This window comes from Seriola aureovittata, chromosome 23, assembly GCF_021018895.1.
Source record: "Seriola aureovittata isolate HTS-2021-v1 ecotype China chromosome 23, ASM2101889v1, whole genome shotgun sequence".
Taxonomy (NCBI): Eukaryota; Metazoa; Chordata; class Actinopteri; order Carangiformes; family Carangidae; genus Seriola; species Seriola aureovittata.
The window spans coordinates 1470195-1490094 of NC_079386.1; the positions used below are offsets into that span (position 1 = coordinate 1470195).

The window sequence follows — 19900 nt, forward strand, 5'->3', positions numbered from 1 at the left end:
CACAGGACTTTATTACATGCATGAGCTGGTGGTCAGAGGCCCGAATAAGGCTTCCTTCCTCTGTGACCTGTGACCACACAGACTGAAACGTGCAGAGCGGTACGGACACAGAAACATCAGTCCACTCGTGGTTACGTGTGATGGCTCCATGGTCCTCATGTCGGCCACATCGCTGCTCTCCTGCCAGACAGAGCTCGATGCCTTGCTCCAAAGTTCACACATGAACAGAAAAGGCCCCACCGAAGACTTCGGTTGTCCTATCCTCCACCTCTGCCTCAGTAACAGAATGAAAAATGCAAAGACTTGCAAGAAGCAGCAAGTGAAATGATTTTTTTCAGTGTAGATATCTATATAACTGGCACAAAATGTTGAGAATGCTATGATGTTTATGATGTTTATGATGTTTATGTCTCTGTGAGCTCAGGAACTACCAGCTGGCCATGCATGTGTTTGGACTATTGACATCAGCAAGTTCCACTGGTGAATTGGATGCACTTACTTCCACAACATTCAAGCTCTGCTGACACACACACTGGGGACTCAGCTGCTGATGACAGCACCATTGTTCCTGAGGACCTTGAGCTACACACTAAGTACACACACTAATAAATAATAACTTGATGTCTTCTGTTAATTAAGTTTGAAAATCACAGCATATTTATTTTCTTTTTTTTTTTAGGACAACGTAACGGCAGGAACACACTGCCTGTGTGTGTGTGTGTGTGTGTGTGTGTGTGTGTGTGTGTGTGTGTGTGTGTGTGCACCTCTCTCTCTACATAGAGTATACGGGTCACTGAAATGTTGGATTTCTCTTCATTATTAATTCATCTCTGATTTATTTTTTGCAGAAAAAGTGTCTGTCTCCACATGCAGCTGCTGAAATGGTTAAAAGATATATTTATATTTTTTCACGTCTGTGTCATATTCAGATTCAGACTAAACAGAGAATTCATACAAGCAACATTATACAAAAGTGAAGCTTCCACTGTAGTTATCTGTCTAGACCACATATGTCAAACTCAAGGCCCGCGGGCCAAGTCTTTGGCCCGCATGATAATATCTAATCACTATTAGAGCTGGCCCGCACGCGCCGCTAATACACTATAAATCCCGCGATGCACTGCCAGCGTTTTCGCGCGTCATTCGAGAGCCCGCGAGCGCGAGTCCTTGCCCACTCATTCATCAGCATCCCTGTGGAGCACCTGTGGTCAACTGTCAGCTGCTACTCTCCCTAAAAATGGCTAAACGAAAGGTGGACTTTGAAAACGGGTTTCCAAGGCACGTGGGAGGCAGAGTCCCAAAGCGAGGCAGAGGTCGCAAAATCAGCCCGAGGGAGAATTTTTCAAAAACTGCATGATGAAAGTGTGCGACGACTTGTGCCCAGATAAAAGGCAAGTGTTTTCAAATGTGAGCCTGAGCAGAAACACGGTTCCTGACCGTGTAAACAGCTTTCCACCGGTCTACAGCAACAGCTGGCGGGAAAGGGAAGAGAGTTCATGGCGTACTCCCGATAGCTGTGGCTGAGAGCAGCGACACTTCAGATATCGCCCAGCTGTGTGGACTCAAGTCTGTGCGTAACAGAAGAACTTTTGGGATTAAGATCATTGCATGGCACAACTACGGGGAAAGATCTGTTTGAAGAGGTATCCAGGTGTGTTAGTGAAGTGGGGCTGCCTTGGGATAAACTTGTCAAAAGAGCGGATTGGTGGAGAGGATGCGGGAGGGATACGGCGCAGGTGAGCTGACATCATTGCATCATACAGCAGGAGTCATTGTGTGGAAAAGCCTTGGGAATGGAACATGTAATGAGCACCATAACACGAGCAGAGGATTAAAGTTAAGATACAGTTCAAGTCTTTTCTGGAGGACTTAAATTGAGAATATGGTGACTTGCCATATCAGGTGCGATGGCTAAGCCGAGGAAGTGTTGAAAAGATGTTTTGACCTCCGGGATAAAAAAAAGTTGCTGTGTTGCTTCGGGGGGGGGGGGGGGGGGGGGTCACAGACATGTACGCTGCAGTGAAGGCTTTTTAAACCAAGCTGCGCCTGTGGGAGACGCAGATGCTGCAGGAAAACCTGAGCCATTTCCCGTGCTGCCAAACTCTGAAAGAGCAGGTCTCTACCTCTGTGTTCCCAAAGTACACAGTTTGCAGAAAAACTCAGCATACTTGGTGCCGACTTCACACTTTGAAGCCCAAAAAAAGCAGGTTTGAACTGCTCAGTAAATCCATTTGCAGCTGACGTGGAAAGCGCACCACCAAACCTCCAAATGGAGCTGATTGAGCTCCAGTGTAGTGACTGACTCAAGGCAAAGTATGAGTCTGTGGGCGCTGCACAGTTTCCACGTTTCATCCCCGACACAATGCCCCAGCTGCGTACCCATGCTGCTCAAATGCTGTCTGTGTTTGGCAGCACAAACATCTGTGAACAGCTGTTCTCTTTGACAGGACACACAGGAGGCGTCTTACTGATGAACACCTTCCCTCAATCCTGAGGATTTCCTCAGCTCGAAGCCTGACGCCTGACAGTGATGAACTTGCATCCAAGATGAGACACCAAGTATCTGGCTCAGACATGTGAGCATCCACCAGAGCAGTAAACTGAACTTTAATGCGTGTTTCTTTTTTTTCTTGCTGCTACAGGACATTTTGATTTTTCTTAAAAGGAAATTATTTTGTGGCTGTTGTTGGCCTGTAGAAAAATGTTGTCAGTTAAAAATGAATCCAGAAAAGCTGCAGGAAGAGCTTTAGAAAATAAATGCAACTGATTTTTCTTGTATTTAATGTTCAATGTTGTTGTTGTTTTTAGGTACAAACTGTCTTATAAGCTTTGTCAGTTCCAGGTTCAAGTATCGACTACTGTGCATCACAGAGTGGCAAACTGAGCTTTAATGCATGTTTCATTTTTGCACTTTTTTTCTTGCTGCTACAGACAATTCATTTTTCTTTTAATTCTTTTTTTGCCTGTTGTTGGCCTGTGGGGAAATGTTTTCATTAGAAATCACTATGGAAAGCTCTGGACTGGACCGGTTAAATAAATGTTGTTAACGTTACGTTACCTTAGCTGAAGCATCCGGTGGCAGCTCGTGGGCTGAAATGAGGATGCTCCGGTCCAGCACACAATCATCACACCTGACCTTCGTTATATCGAGATAACGAAATGATTAATTCGTTATCACGAGAAAACGATCTTTGTTATATCGAGATAACGAAATAATAAGTCGTTATAACGAGAAAACAGTGCCAAAAAAAAAAAGAAAAAAACTGCAAAAATAAAAAAGGGGCGTGGCCGTTCTCGGCTTCCGTACCCTTGTGGTTTTGGGATTTATTATTTTATCTGTACTTTTGTGCAATGAAGTTCAAGTGCGATACAGAGAATAAAAACTGATTGGCTGACTGTTTTCTGAGTGATCCAATGAAAATATAGCAGATTTCAGGAAAACACTCAGAGGAACCAAATCCTGCAAGGCTGGATGGTGGGTCCAGGTGGGCGGGGCTTGGGGCACTGACTGCTTTGTTGTGACATCACAAAGTTGCAGAACGGCTGGTTTTAAGGCTCAGTTTCTGAATACAGGCTGTGTGCATTTCTCTGTGGACTGAGGCTTTGATACTTTCACAGTATTAATATAGAACCTAGACCTGATCTATAATCACACTACACATGCACATCTACATTTATACTACAATTAAGGGAACACTTTAGTCATCACAGTATAACACCAAGTCAGTTAAACTTCAGGGATATCAATCTGTCCATTTAGGAAGCAGAAGTGATTGTGAATCAGTTTCAGCTGCTTTGGTGCAAATGAAAGTGACAACAGATGCAATGGAGGCAAAAGCAAGACAATCCCCAAAAAGGAAATGGTTTTACATGTGGTGGCCACAGACAGTTGCTCTCTCCTGATCCTTCCTCACTGATTCTTCTCTAGTGTGTTTTGCTAGTGTCCTTGTCACTACTGGTAGCATGAGGCGGTACCTGCAGCCCAATCACAGGTAGTCCAGCTCCTGGAGCAGCATCCATACATGCGGCCGCAAGAAGGTCTGCTGTTTCTCTCAGCACAGTCTCAAGAGCACTGAGGAGATACCAGGAGACCGGCCGTTACACCAGGAGAGCTGGACAGGGCCGTAGAAGGGCATCAACCCAGCAGCAGGACCGGTACCTGCTCCTTTGTGCGAGGAGGAACAGGAGGAGCACTGCCAGAGCCCTACAACATGACCTCCAGCAGGATACTGGTGTGCAAGTTTTCCCCCACGTCCTCTAGTGGGACCTGTGCTCACCACCCAGCACCCTGCAGCTGGACTGGCATTCACCAGAGAACACCACAATTGGCAGGTCTGCCATTGGCGCCCCGATCTCTTCACACACACTCCTGGGAAGGAACCAAAGGCTGGTTTTGTGTAGATATGTATAATAACTTTGCTAACTAGACTACATTTATTGTGAGCTCGATAAACAGTTTAAACCACATCTACAGTGCCAGTCAATAGTTTGGACACACTTCTCATTCAATGTGTTTTCTTTATTTTCTATAAGAAATGGTTTCGATTAAACCAACAGTGTGCAAAGCTGTCTAAGCAACAGGAGGCTACTTTCAAGAATCTGAAATATCAAAAGAGCTGTAACCTTTCCACACTTGCAGGTCAACAAGTGTACAGGAGAATAAATCAAATCAAAGATATAATAACAATGTTATTAATACTTTGATTGTAAGTGCAAAAGTTAGTGTGCTTAATACATAATTACATATAATTCCAGATTTCATACTTCTACAATTTCATTTAGCAGACGCTAACTAAAGCAACGTACATCTGAGAGCTACTACAACACAAACAAGGACCCAGGGTAATTCAGATGTCTCTATTATTAATCTACAGTGTAGATAAATATTAAAATAAAGAGAAACATTAAATGAGAAGATGTGTCTAAACGTGGTGACAGAGTGTGATTTAAAAGCTCTTCTGAAAAACTCATTTTTCATTCCGAAATTAAATCTATAAGTCATGAAATTATACGGTGGCCCAAAGAGATCAACACACTGCGGAAAGAAAAGGAAAACACATGCAAACAGACGAAATACAAACAACTTCTGAAAACCTCTTCATCAATTTGACAACACATGAGCTGCAGATGCTCACAGCGCAATGGAAGCGTTTCACTGGTGGAGACTAAAACGTGATGAAACAGCTGGGACGCACTTGTTGCTCAATGTTTTTAACTTCAAAAGTCACAAAGCACTGAACAACAAGTGCGTCCCAGCGAGTCAGTGAAAGCTCCTCTGAAGATTCATCAGAGCTTCACTGAGGTGTGTGTTTGTCTTCACACTCTGGTGATAAAAAAAACAACCGTTTCCTCAAGGCTCTTTCACATTAAGGTTCCACATTAGAGCGCGTTCTGTAGGCGTGGAACGATTCTGAAACCGAGACTGAAACCACGATACAAAACCCGCTACGTCTTCTCTCACAATACCAGAAGACGGGATGTTAGGGCAAGCTGTACACATTACACCTGTTTTACTGTCTTCCAACTGCATGTGTCACATGACTGTTTTGGTCCAATCATGGTCAAGTGATTACACCTGCGGTAGAAGTTTGGCTAGTTTAATTAGAAAGCCCACTTTCAGTTTCAGTGACTTCTGAGCTTGTTGTAATTTTTAGGTGAGCTGACACTTAAATACTGAAGAATTATTCAGCATTTTCTCAATGATTCTTCTTCATGGCAACATTAAAAGGAAAATTAAAAGTATTCATTCTGTGACTGCCTCTCTTTATGGCCGTGAGGTATCTGTCCTGCTCAGCCACAGCATCAACCTCATCAGCGTCAGCTCAGCATCCAGGACTGTTCTGGAGTCAGCAGCTCAAGTCTCTGAAGACAAAGACGTGTTCGTGACAGTCCAGCAGCAGTGAGGAAGAGGAGGAGAGCTCATAGGACGGACTCTGCAGACAGTACTGTCCTGGTCACTTGATGGACACACACTGAGGAAGGTGGAATATGTGACATTATAGGACACAAACTAAAACCTTAATATTGCTGCAATCACTTTACAGTGTTGAGAGTAAACAGTGGTAGTTTTAAGACCAACATCTGAGCACCACTCAGTTGGATTAGATTCTATTAGGTCTAGCTAGGTGTTCCTAATAAACTGCTAACTAAACAGTGACCTCTGTGGCCACAAGTGACGCAGTCAGTGGTGGAAGAAACGGTCTGTTTATAGTATTAGTATACATATATACTTGAAGCAGTAAAAGTATTCACTGTGCAAAGGTACCGTACTCTATAATATATTATTGGGTTATGATTATTGATGCATCAGTGGGTAAAGTTTGGGATAATTATAACTACTTCATCATGCACTGCTGGGTATCTAGCTCTATGATAATGTGTCATTTTGTATATTTTGATTATGTTTGTATTGTTAATCAGAATCTGTAACTAATAACTAAAGCTGTCGTGTAAATGTAGTGGAGTAGAAGTCAACGTGGAAATACTCAAATAAAGTACCTGTACCTTTAAGAAAAGTACAGTTACTTTCCACCACTGTGCAGGAAAAGAACGAAAACTAAATAGTTAATAGTAAAATGTGAATACTGTGCTGTAGAGTAAGACAAGAGTTAGAAAGTCATCAAATTAAATAAGAAATGTTTTCGAAAATTTACTCACATTAACTAACATTGGCTACCACAAGTTCCTCGTCACACCAGACCAAGTTAGACTGTAGCAGCGAAACACACAAGTGTGTACTGAATTTAACAAGGATGAATTACTGCTTGTGAATTCAACTTTTCTTTGATCAGAAGAAGGATATTCATTTCTTTTTTTCCCATGACTAAACAGGGCTAGAATATGTACATGTGGTTTTTTTTCACATGTGAAATCACATGAGAAATATGTGGTTTTAGAACATTTCCATAGTGTAATGTGTGAAACCCATGGGAATACTTTTGAGAACCATGCAAACACATGTAAAACCTATGGAAATGCATGTGAAACCTATGTGTATAGTTTGTTGTTGTTTATTTGCATGTCTGCCAGTACTCACATTACTGCACTTGTGATGGTGAAACTTCTGCAGTATCTGTGTTACAATGTTACAACACATTTGATACATATGATCAAATGTAGGAAACACATGTCTCCACATGTGGAAAACGAGAAATTCCTTTTGGACGGTGTGCTGTTAGCAACTTATTACAGCATATTTAATTTAAAATGTATGAATTTCATGTTTTATTGTTTATGTACAATCACTCTCCCAGCCTATGAGATAAAAAAAGCTACCTTAATTTAGCACTCAAGTAGTCCACTCCAATTTGGGTGAACACATACAGGATACAACAACTTAGCTTGGCTGAACCATTGGAGAATGTACTTAATTAGTTATTTTCAGTTAAAGGTCCATATTTTCCACTTCCTGTGTTTTGATCCATAAGCAGATAGAATATAGGAGATACATTGATGTTACTGTGTTATTGTGATGTCACCAGTGACTTCACAGAATGTATTCTTTGAACACAAATGAACAGTGATGATGTCATCAGTTTCCTTTGATTCTAGCAGAGCTTCATTTAGAACAAGACATTTCTCCTTTATCATCACGTGTGTGAAGTCGAGAACGAGAAACATTAGCATTGTTAGCATCTAAAAAACTTGAACCATGAGAAAGGCTTCCTGCAACATGAACTTAAGGAGCATACGGTACCAGCACTGTACACTGGTGCCCATCTCCCAGGCGGACCAGACCCTGTTGGGGAACCTAAAACCCAGACCACCAGCCAAACGTGGAAACTCCATGGCCAACAACAAGTCTCAAGAAGGTGAGACTGGTAAAATCACCACCAGTGACCTGACTCCCAATCTCAGAGAAGAGTTGGTGATTTCCAGACTGAGGGCCGGAAGGGAGAAGCCTGAGTTTGAGAGGGTGCTGAAGGTGCAGCAGAAGGACGTGGAGGAGAAGCAACATCTGAGAGCGCTGCATCACGCTGAAACCATCCAACCACAGATGGAGGACCGTGAGCTCTCCACCATCGCCACACGCAGAGGCAGCTTCAAGGAAGCCGCTCAGCTGGCCAAAGAAGAGCAGCAAAGACGTGCACGCCTCAGTGAGATCAGACAGGAGGCGCTGATGGAGCTCCAGGCAATGGGAATCCCTGACAAATACTGTAGGCCCGTGGAAAAGAAGGCAAGGGCCTGCACACCGAATCTACAGAGCCGGGACCAGCAGAACCTGCCACTCAGGTCTAAAGAGACCTGTGAGACTGACCTGAGGCCGACCTGCCTGCCCCCCATCTCCAGATCAACTAAAGCCACCTTCTGCAAGCTGCAGCGGGCGTCTGCAGCACCAACAAATACCCGCCTCCCGCCCATCAGAGCAACAGCCACACAGAGGTCCAGAAACCAGTGATCTGGACCACACCACCCACCCCATCCTCTAACACCCCCCCATCCCTAACCTCCACCCCATCCCCTAACCCACCATCCCTAACCTCCACCCCATCCCCTAACCCCCCCAATTCCCTTTTCTTTCTTTCTTTCCCTTTTATTCCTCTTCAGTTTGGAAGGTGTTTTGTTTTGTTTTGTTTTGTTTTGTTTTGTTTTGTTTGTTTTGCAAAGTTTCATGATGTGAATGAAACTTTAAAAACAAACCCACCTTTCATAACTAAATAAATCATTAAAAAAAAGAAAGAAAAGAAATGTCTGGACTTACATAATGTTCATATTTATATGGCTGTGTTTCTATGGAAACATGGAATCAAAACCCAGAGTTTTTGCAATGAAGATCATTTGTAATTAAACAGAAGAAAGACCTACATGTAAAGGATGAGCCACTGTAAAGTTGTGTCATGTAGGAAATATTTCAAAATAAAATTAACAGTGTACATTGTTTTGTTAAATTAACAATACAAAATCTCCAGGAGTGCGAGGAATGGACATTTTCAAAAGAGCTCAACATGACGACCAAAGGAAATCTCTGCACCTACTCTTCAACCAATCGACTGGTCATGGGAAAAAAAATCATTAACTCTAGATTAAAGCTCCATATTTACATCCTTCGTTTTATTTGAGGTGTTGATCCATAAGATTTATTTGTGGTTTGAAGAACCAAAAACTATCTCAATGTAGTTTTACATTTCCTCTCTCAGGCTTCTCTCTGGAGCTCTAGTAACAACGGGTTGGTGAGCCAATCAGAAGAGAAGAAGCTCTGAGCCTCTCGTCTGATTGGCTGACTGTTTTCCCAGTGTTCCAATAAAAATATAGCAGATTTCAGGTAAACACTCAAAGAAACCAACTCCTGCGAGATTGGATAGCGAATGGGCAGGGCTAGGGGCGTGGCTGAGAGCAATGACTGCTTAGATGTGAAAGTTCCTGAAGTCCTGACGGCTGGTTTGAAGGCTCAGTTTCTGAATACAGGCTGTGTGCATTTCTCTGTGGACTGAGGCTTTGATACTTTCACAGTATTAATATAGAACCTAGACCTGATCTATAATCAAACAACACATGGACATCCACCTTTAGACTGTATGGACCTTTAACTGAATTGGCTACAATGCACAGAGTGCACACTGCCTGGTAGCCTCATTAGTCTAAATGAATCATAAATAAACATAAAAAGCTTGTATTTACAGCATGACATATTTTGTAACCCTTTCAAATTAAAAGCACTCTAACATGTCAGTGGACAGAAACCCTTTTTTTTTCTTGACAGGGCTTTTATTCCTTTGGTGCAGTAAGAGCATTGTATCATCTCCAGTTGCTCGTTTCTGTTGTTTACCTGCTATTCAGATCTGCTCGTTTCTTTAGCTAAGCAGTTAGTGATGACTTCTCTCTCTGCTCGCTGTGTCTTATGTTTAGTTGTTCCTCTACGTCCTTTAGTAATAATGATTCATATAATGAAAGTAGTTTATTTACTGTACTGGAGGCCAGGCTCATTGTATTGGAAGCCATACACCCGTTCACACCTGTACATGGTCGTGGAGATAATTTACTCTTGGCCAAAGTGTTGGACTGATGACTGGTGACTAACATGGCTGACTTCATAGCGAAGAAAACAGAGCAGGTAACTCAATGACAATACTTTGTTTTAATGAATATAAAAAGAAATGTACACGATAGTGATAGTGAACCAGTGAAAACGTTAAGTCCACAAACATGACGCTCTATTCCAGTGTCCCATCAACAATCATCTCCTCAATTAAATATCAATCTCTTGTAAACATATAACATGTGAGGGTTATTCTCTAGAAGCCATTATTGTATAAAGACAGATTTAGACAGATTCCAAACAACTGAGTATAATTTAGAAAGTTAAAATAAAGAGTTTGGCCAAAACTGAAGAAGATCATGACCATTAGCAGGAATACCTTATTTTTTATTAGGAACGTGACCAGAATGAAAAGGGATACTAAACCAAACGATGCTTTCTTTTTTTTTTTCTTATAAGTCAAAATAATAAAAAAAAAAAAAAAAAAAGTCCCACAAGAAGCAAAACACTTGAGGATGACGGCAGCTTCAAGCTGATGATTCTTGCAGCAGCTGGACTTCCTACAGACCACAGTGCACTTATAGCCAGTGGGAACAATCAGTGATGTAACAGCACAAGTTCAAATACAACTCGTCCTTGATTAATAAGCGCTGCTACTAATGGTGTTCGATTGTGCTCTTACAACATCACGAGTACTGTTATCAACTACGACCGACAGTCCTAACCCTCGGGCTGAAGACCTCTTCGAGATGAAGGTCACTACCTGGAACGGCGGTCTTTTCTGTTCTTGTCTAGGCTTTTGTCCATGGTCTTTTCGTTGTCCCCTCTGCATTTGGGGCAGTACCACTTGCCCTTGGGCTTGTAGGTCAGGCCCACACAGGAGAAGTGGAACCACTCAATAGGGCACTGGTCGTTGTCGCAGCCGATCATCTCGCCATAAGACACCTGCTCACAGAGACAGTAGGTGGGCTCATTGGGGTCGATGGCGAATTCTACCGGCGAGGCGTCCCGTTCCTGTTTGGACTTGCGCTTCTTCTTCTTAGCAGACTTGGACTTCTTTTCCCGGGGAGGAGGGATGGACAGCTCCTCCGAAGCGTCATCCACCATAGACCCGTTGGCCGACGGGTGGCTGGAGTCACGGCTCTCGCTGTTGCGCTGGCGCCGTGGGCGCCGGGTTGAAGTGCGCTCGGGGGCAGGGGGCTCTTGGACACTGGAGCGGCGCTCTGTGGTGAGCCGCTCTGCCTCGCTGGGCTCCTGGAGGCACAGGGAGTGGGAGTCCATCTGGCGGGAGCGGTTCTCCACCAGCTCCGTCATCTGGGTCACCACATGGATCTTCTCGTCACCAAGCTCCTGGCTGATGATGAGCGCCCGCTGCAGCTGGATCTGCAGGCGCTTCCTCTGAGCTGCATCCTGCTCACCTTTGTACTTCTCAAACACTTCATCCACCTCCTTCAGCACCTCTGCAGAGCACAGCACACACACACACATTAATGAAACTGAGCATGTGGTCATGTCATTATCAGCTGCCTTAAAAATTCTCACTGCTATTTGTAAAACTGTTGGAAAAAAAAAAAAAATCAGTCCATACTCATTTCAAAATTGCCATTCAATCTCTTTTCTTTTCTTTTTTTTTTTTTTATTCGTGACTAAGCATAACAAAAACAAGTGTGACACAAAGGGTTCATATAATGGACAAACATGTTCATATTCAGAGATACTGAAAAGAATATGATGTGTATGGTAAGTGTCTATGATGTATGTGCATGTGTGTGTAGTTTTTGACGTGATGTTTTCGTATGTATGACAATGATGATGTTATATAAATATAATCATAAGGAAAATGTAATAAAAATAAAATAATTTTAAAAACAAAATATATAATCATTTAAATGATATACTGTCAATGCGACAAAAACATGAGTAATAATAATAAATCTCACAAAAAATATGCTATATGTTACTATAAAATGTAACAAAATAGAAGATAGTATAAAGTAATATGATAGTAGTATGGTGGTGTTATGACAACAGTATGTATTATTTATATAATTTAATAATTCTAAACATTTTATTACAATATGTATACATAATTATACTACCATTTTATTTTACTAAAATGCATCACTGCTTAAATTCCCACAACAATGTCTGAAAAAACTGAAGCATGAGATTTTGAGCTCCAAAGGTGTTTGACTTTTGTGTTTTGAGACTTTAACAAATTGTACATTAGTATTTAAGATACAACACATGAAGTTAAATGAATGAAGGATGTTTGTGGTAAGTGTTAGGCTAGTGTAAGGCTACACAAGACTGGCTGATACATTATATCTGAAAAATTAAGCTCTTACTTTTACTTATACTCTGGGTTGAATTTCCTCTATTATCACTGAGCACTTTATTAGGAACACCACACTAACACTGGGTGGTTCTTCAGTCCTTCATGTTGACATGACTTCACCACATCATTTCTGCTGATTTCTACAACAGCCTGTTGTAGATGTACACCAGGTGACATCCAGCTTAAATATGATCCTTTCAAACAGCTGCCTCAGGTCACTCTGCATTCAGATCCATGACTCATGTGTAGATCCTGGACACTGTACAGCAATGTCTACAACTGTATAGGCAGCATCAATACAACCTCTGTGTTGATGGTGAGATTTTTTTGTTTTACTGTTACATCCTCATCTTGTGATGTGCAATATTTTTTATATGCGTTCCATTTCTGGCACCGATTACAGTGCAGTTATTGATTGGTGGATATATAGGCTTTTCTCTGTTGCCAAGTAATGAAGCGTTGCCAAACACTTAATTTCCACATTGATCGGGTAGTTTCAGTTGGTAGGAGATGTTATTGCATCCTCAAAAAACTCTACAGCGATGATCATTCCCTCATGATTGAGTCGTATCTTTTAAGTAATTCAGCATCGTGCAAGGTTTCAAAAACACTGCAGCGTAGAATGACAGCAGCCCTTTACGATTCTTTGTGATTTGGTCTTAGTGAGTTAGGAGTTCTCTCCCCTACTTCTAGCTTCTCTCAGACTTAGGTGCAACTTTTAGCACTAAGTGGCTTTGTGAATTACTCTTAGAAAAATTAGGAGTCCTAAAGTTAGGACTGACACGCCCATTATTTTTAGGAGTTTCTCCTAAATCGGCAATTTCAGGGCTACTTTTAGCCTTAAGATGCTTTGTGAATATGGGCCCAGGTCTTCAACTGTCCTGTTGGCGAGTCTGTGTCCACTGCAGCCTCAAGTTTCTGGTCTTGGAGGAAGTGGAACCTGACGTGGTCTTCTGTTGTTATAGTCCATCCACCTCAAGGTTTTGATGTGAACATGAACTGAAGCTCCTCACCTGTATCTACAGTTTATACTCTGCACAGCTGCTGCCACATGATTGGCTGGTTGCTTGAATAAGCCTGTGTACAGGTGTTCCTAATAAAGTGCTCGCTACAAGTTTTCAGCAGACATTTTAAACTTTTTTGCTGAAGTGAAATTGAAGTTGGACATGTTAGAGGCAGGATTGGAGGAGGGCTGAGCCGCAGTGAGCTCCTGCCCACAGGAAATGACGCCAGTTGAAGGGGGTTGCCTTGACGAGGAGCTATCCGGCTCTGCGGCTCAAGCTAGACGGAGCAGTAGTGGGGCAGACGTCGTACTAGCTGCTCAAGATGTGTAATCTGTTTTAAAAATAATCTAAAGCGAATGCGTATGAACTCAGTTGATGTGTGTCTTTATCTACCGATGGTGTCGTTGAACTTCTTGGGAGCGGAGGCAGCTTTACGCCGCAGCTCAACCTGCGTCAACATAAAACAATGAGAATTGTTTTTCCTGTACTAGAGGCTTTTATTAACAATACTAACAACCTTAACTTTGGCCCCAGAGTCATAAATAACTGTCATCAGCTAAATACTGATCCCATTTCACAAACAGCAGTGCGAAAATTAACATTTAACCAGCGCTCTTTCGTATGCAGAATGTCACACCAGCTTACGTTAAGAGAACAGCAATATCTCCCGACCATGGTCATTGGGCAAATGTTCATACATCAATTAACACTTACACCATCTTCGACACATCTTTATTCTACATTGTGGGCTTCGGCATACGTTTAATACATAAGGCAGCGTTTATTTCAAATAAATGACTAAGTTTATTCATTGTTTTCCCTGGTATTCGCACAATAATCATCCGTGGAAACACCGCGGTGGGCGGCAGTGTGTAGTGTGTACCTATTGAAAAAGTTGAGATTTTATTATTACACCGTGCTAGTTTTTGGATTATATTAACGCCGAATTTGTCATTGGACACCAAGTATTCGTTTACAGATGTGTATCGGGTCATAATGTGTGTGTACGTTTACCGAGAGAGAGAAATCATAAATTTCTAAATTTTCTCAATGAGTTTGGTGTCACACACAAAACAGGACGGAGTGTATCCGGGCTATGCTAACTGTCGCTTGGCTTGCTTGTTAATTCAACACTTGGCTCGTCGTTATAATTATTCACATTTTAGCTGGTCACGTTACTGTTTATCTGAGTGGACATGAACAAGGGGCGCTCGGTTTTTGCAAAATGGGAACACAAGCCTCGCGCCTGCTCCACCATTTCAGCCCATCCTCTCACACCGCCGTCAATGTTTCCACTTTTACACACGCACTTGTAATTAATGATAAAAAGGTATAACACAGTACCTTGATACTTTGCATCAATTTCTCGAAGCAGGGAAACATTTCTTTGTATGTCCAAAGGTAGGGACTCCACACATTCCAGATAATCCTCCACATAGTTCACCAGTTGTTGCGACTTGTCGGCATTTGGATAGTGATGGCCTAACATCGTCTCTACGATGCATAGAGGCACTAAAAGAATATGGAGGAAATGTGGAAAATATACAGTTAAAATCAAATGCTTGGCGACTTTGCAGCTTGTAGGGCAGTTCCAGGCAGCAGTTCACTTCAAACAAAACTCAAGCCACTGCGCATGCGGGAGTATTTTCCTTTTATGGTAATGTACAGTTTCCTCTCATTTGTCGTCATAGAAGGCGGGGCCAGATGGATTTGCAGCATCGGGATTGGCAGAGAGCGGCCTCATTATCATAGCATTTTCCCGGGAAATTAAACCAAAGGGGAAACTGAAACACAGTGCTCCCATAGTTTAGAAGGAGACTAAGTGTGACCTTGTTTCATATTAGAGCAGAGCAGCAGCAAGATTAAAGGCACAATTAGTAATTTTTGACCATATGAATGTGAAGTTTATTCACATATATTTTTTCTTTTTTTCTTTCTTTGTTTATTCACATGCATCATGACGACTGAATGGAATTATATAAATCAGCATGTTTGTGTTTTGTGGCCAGTCAGAATTCAAAATTTAAACCTGTTTTACTGTAATGTTTACATATGTTATTAATGTACACAGACATTTAACATCCAAAAATAATAATTTAGAGGCCCTGTTAGGAGTCTTTGAATTGTTTTTTGGTGTTGCTGTCATTTTGTCTACATTATCTACAACAAGAATTAGGCCTTAAAGTACAAATATAAGATCACTAAATTCTCCCTATGTCTTAAGGAATATTCAAGCAATTTCGTATGGCAGAGGCTGAGATAAAGCAAATATTAGTCCCTAAGTGGGTCAAGCTCCAAAAAGCCTTCTCATAATGCAACTACTTCCGTTAGACACTCTCAAACCGAGTTAATCCAAAAACCCCTGACGATGTCATCAGAGGCTGTTTACTTTCTCAGATTGTGGAATATTCTAAAATTTATACAATATTGTAAACCCCCTGATTTTACTAGAGAAATTTCATATTCATAAGGTGAAATTTCTTAAATCAAGTCCGTCAAGTTGTTTCTAATTGATCTTTACTTTCAGCCTCTTAAATTTGTAACAAACAAGAAGTTTGTCTGTCACTTAAATTATACATTTGTTCCTTTTTTCTTAATTTATGTATTTTTTGTTTATTTTTATTATTATTCTTTTTTGTTTAATTTTTTTGTGTTTCTTTTATTTGAGAACTGGTATGTCTGATTGTTTGTAAATTTTCCAATTTAAATGATTGAAAGAAGCATTGAAAAAAAAGACTGTAAATCATTCTAGTAAAGACTAGTAAATTGACTTTGACAGATAAACATGGTGAAGTGCCCTTTTAAAGTTGATGCACAGTACATTCATATTCAGCGTGGCTGCTGAGATGAGTTTGACTTTGTTCTGATAATTAATCAAATTCACATAGTACAAATAATAATAATGATAATTTTCATGGTTCCACTTCAGTAAGTTGAGGTTGTTCTAATTTAAGCTTTTGTGAAGAACAATGAGACAAAACTAACCAGGAGCAGAAGCGATGGGACACGTGTTTGGGTTCAAAGCATTTGTAAAGCATCTGCTACACACTGAGTCACAGGGCTGAAGTAAACACAGGCCTGAATATGACAATACACAGGTTCCTCCTTGAGGTTACACAAGTGAACCACCTGTTTTATGTGTGTGTGTGTGTGTGTGTGTGTGTGTGAGAGAGAGAGAGAGAGAGAGAGAGAGAGTTTGTCTTCTTGTTTCCTCTTTCTGTGTCACATGAAATCAGGCAATCTTTTAACATAGTAACAGCTACATTCAATCTAATATGACCACAGCTACATGGACGTGTTTACTGTGAGTACCACTGCTACATCCCCTGCACTTCCTCTGCTGCTGCTGTTACTGCAGCCACTGAGACTACTGTTACATCTCTGACACTGCTGTGACTGATACCACCACCTCCCAGCCACTTCTATTACTACTTCTAGTACTATGCCCAATGCTATTACTACTACAACCACTATAATACAACTTGTACTTCTGCTTAACTCTATTACCTCTACCTTAAGAATTATTACAACCACTATATAACTATATACTTCCACTGCAACTACATTTACTTCCACCACCCCTGCTATTATTCCCACTACTATTACTATATTTTATTACATTTAATATTATTATAACAATATTACCACTTCTACTACTACAGCTACTACTACAATGAATAGTGTTTCTACTACTACTGAAAACACTACTACTGCTATTACCTTTATTGTTATGATTAGAAAAACGACTAATTAAATTATTAGTACTGCTACTGTTATTGTAACTACTACAACAAATGCTACAACAACTGCTGCATTACTACTACTACTACTTCTCAGTACTATACTACCACCACCACCACTAGTAGTACTATTATAACACAACTGTAACTACTACTGTCACCATAACTACTACAACTAATATTATGACTACTATTGTACTACTGTTATAGTAGTGCATGATTACAACTACCGACACTACTACAATTATTACCATTGTAACTATAACATTACTACTAGTATAAATACAACTGCTATAACTATTGCTATCACAACTTTGACTATTCTACTATTACTACCGCTGTTACACTACTACTAGTAGTAGTGTTACAAGTCACTCATGGCCAGATTTACCTCCTGAGGGGCCCCTGGGCAGAAAAGTGGTGTTGGGCCTCTGCTGACACCCTCTATACATGACAGAATAACTTTCATTTACAGTTTTGATAACTGATTGATTGCTGAAGTCATTTCTAAGCAAAACTGTAAAACTGTATTGGTACCAGCTTCTCAGATGTGAGTATTTGCTAGTTTGCCAGTTCTCTATAACAGGAAACTCTGAAAGCCATTATGGACAACCCCTCTCCCCCCCTGCTGAACTGAGGCAACGTTCAGCCACAGACTCTTCCAGCAACATGCCTCAAAGCTGCACACCGCCACAGTCTAAGACTCAAATCTATAAATCTCAGGAAAACTGATATGCACATTTTGTATATTACAATAGAATCGGGACAAACTGCACAACACTTAATAATTCATTTTTTTATGTTGTACATAATATTTCTATTTTATCTTATCTTTTAGATTCTGTTTCTATTCTTATTTTTATTTCTTATTGCATGTTCCCCTTGTGCTGCTATTCTTTTGTGCTGTGTAGAGTTTTTAGGTTTTTGAATGTTGGTCCAAACATTAAAATGTTAACTTGGTTCCAGAGAACTATCCATTTTCTGACATTTTATACACTGAGCAATCAATCAATGATCACTGTGTTGTCAGATGTATTGATAATGAAAGTAATCGTTGGTTGGAGCCTCCTTCTTGGAGTTCTCCTAAAATAAAATAATATTAATTGAAACACTGAACGACACTGACCCTGCAGTTTCTCTCTGCAACACCAGGGCTACAAGATGGAGAGTGGTCATGTTCTACTTCAGTGGTCAACATTTATAACAAGTTTGCGGTCAATTAAATTATGCAGATGTGAATTAAGCCTGGGGCTTTTAGGACCCTTGGGCCCGCTTTGCTCAGTTAGTAATCCAGCCTTGATAAAACCGCCTCAAGCCTGGTTCTGGTGCTGTTAGTGCTGTGATGTCTGATAGTGACGGCAGGAGTGTGTGTTCCCAGTACATGCCGTGCAGCCTGAGGTAAAATAAAGTAAGAAATGTTTAGTTGGCAGTTGCCGTGTGGACTTGATAAATGAGTGAATCACGCGGTTAAAACACATGAACTGCCTGGTCTGTGAGAGAGTCCGGAGTTTCACTGCACAGGAACATGTGACCTTTGCCTCCAGTTTTAGCAGTTTTAGGCAACCCTCCCCCTGACTGCTGTCACATTGGTTTCGTTTCCTGAGTATTGATATTAGTTGGCAAGTTTGAAAGAATCATTAGCGCTTAAGAATCAAAAGTACCACTTCCGGTTTGTACTTTTCAAATTACAATCGCCATAGCGTCCAACAGTGCCACTTAAAATATACCACTCCGGCATAACACAGTATTCCAGATTAGTGGGGAGTAGTCATACGTAACGGAATTACGTTGATTAGATTACAGAATAAATACAATTGTAATCTGTTACAGTTATTGGGGTAAAAATGTAATTTAATTACAGTTACTAAACAAAATGTTGGTGATTAAAGAGGTTACATCTGAATATATTCTTTTCTGTAAAAAGCTTGTGTTTTCATTCAATATGAATTTGGAGAGGTTATAGGTTGTAAACCTTCTACAGGGCACCAGCAGACTAAATTAATGCTACTGAAAAGTAATCAAGTTCATTCAAAAAAAGATATTATATTATATTCAACATATTATAAAAAAAATTATTTACCAATTAAGTAATGTCTAATTTGTAGTGAATATATTTGCACTTTAATTAAATCAAACTGAGGGGTACTTGTAATGATATTTTGTAACTTTAAGGGGGGATTATGCCTTTAAACCTCTTTAATTAATCAGAAAACTCATTAATTTGTACATGAAAATATTTCATGTCCCAAATATAAAAGAAAATCCCTAATGATCATAATGATTTTTCAAAATAAAACATTGAATATGATTCATTCATATATCAAACAAATATAGATAATACTATAGAACACTATAGAAGTAACGTTTTATCTAATATTGTAGGCTATTTAAAAAGATATTCAGATATTTTCACTTTGCACTATCAACAGTACCTTATATTTGTTGCAGATTTCTTTGATCATTATACATGCTTTTATTTATTTATTTTTTATTCAAGGTCTTTTTATTGGTTTTGTTTAAAGTCATAGAGGATGTAATAAATCACTGATACAGTTGAAGAAAGACAATGTGTCCCCTCCCCCTTTGATCTGTTTTAACATCCCTATTATAGTGTTACTGTATCATGTTTGTTATCAGATTACTGATTACATATACAAACAGACAAATTCAATGTGACAAAAAATATAAGTAAGACACAAAAAAAACATAAGCAAAAGGAATAGAATTAAATTAAACAACATAATAAATAGAAAAAACAGATAAATAAAAAATAAATTAAAGAATTACAAATAGATAGTTAAATAACAATATATAATACGGGATCAGTTATAAAGAAATGTAC

The 19900-nt window shown here is 40.2% G+C and overlaps 1 protein-coding gene and 1 long non-coding RNA gene across 2 annotated transcripts; one reads left to right on the forward strand and one right to left on the reverse strand.

Annotated features, from left to right (window-relative positions):
- The first annotated feature begins 1095 nt into the window (after window positions 1-1095).
- On the forward strand, window positions 1096-3396 carry LOC130164590 (uncharacterized). Its single transcript, XR_008826631.1, has 2 exons — window positions 1096-1736; window positions 2448-3396. It is a non-coding gene; the product is annotated as an uncharacterized LOC130164590 (long non-coding RNA).
- Window positions 3397-10058: 6662 nt separating this feature from the next.
- ing2 (inhibitor of growth family, member 2) lies at window positions 10059-14950 on the reverse strand. The gene is made up of 2 exons (XM_056368382.1): window positions 14663-14950; window positions 10059-11436 (listed from the first exon to the last, which is right to left on the reverse strand). Exons 1-2 carry the CDS (start codon window positions 14805-14807, stop codon window positions 10736-10738), a joined length of 846 nt encoding a protein of 281 aa, XP_056224357.1. The 5' UTR covers window positions 14808-14950; the 3' UTR covers window positions 10059-10735.
- Between the last annotated feature and the right edge of the window lie 4950 nt (window positions 14951-19900).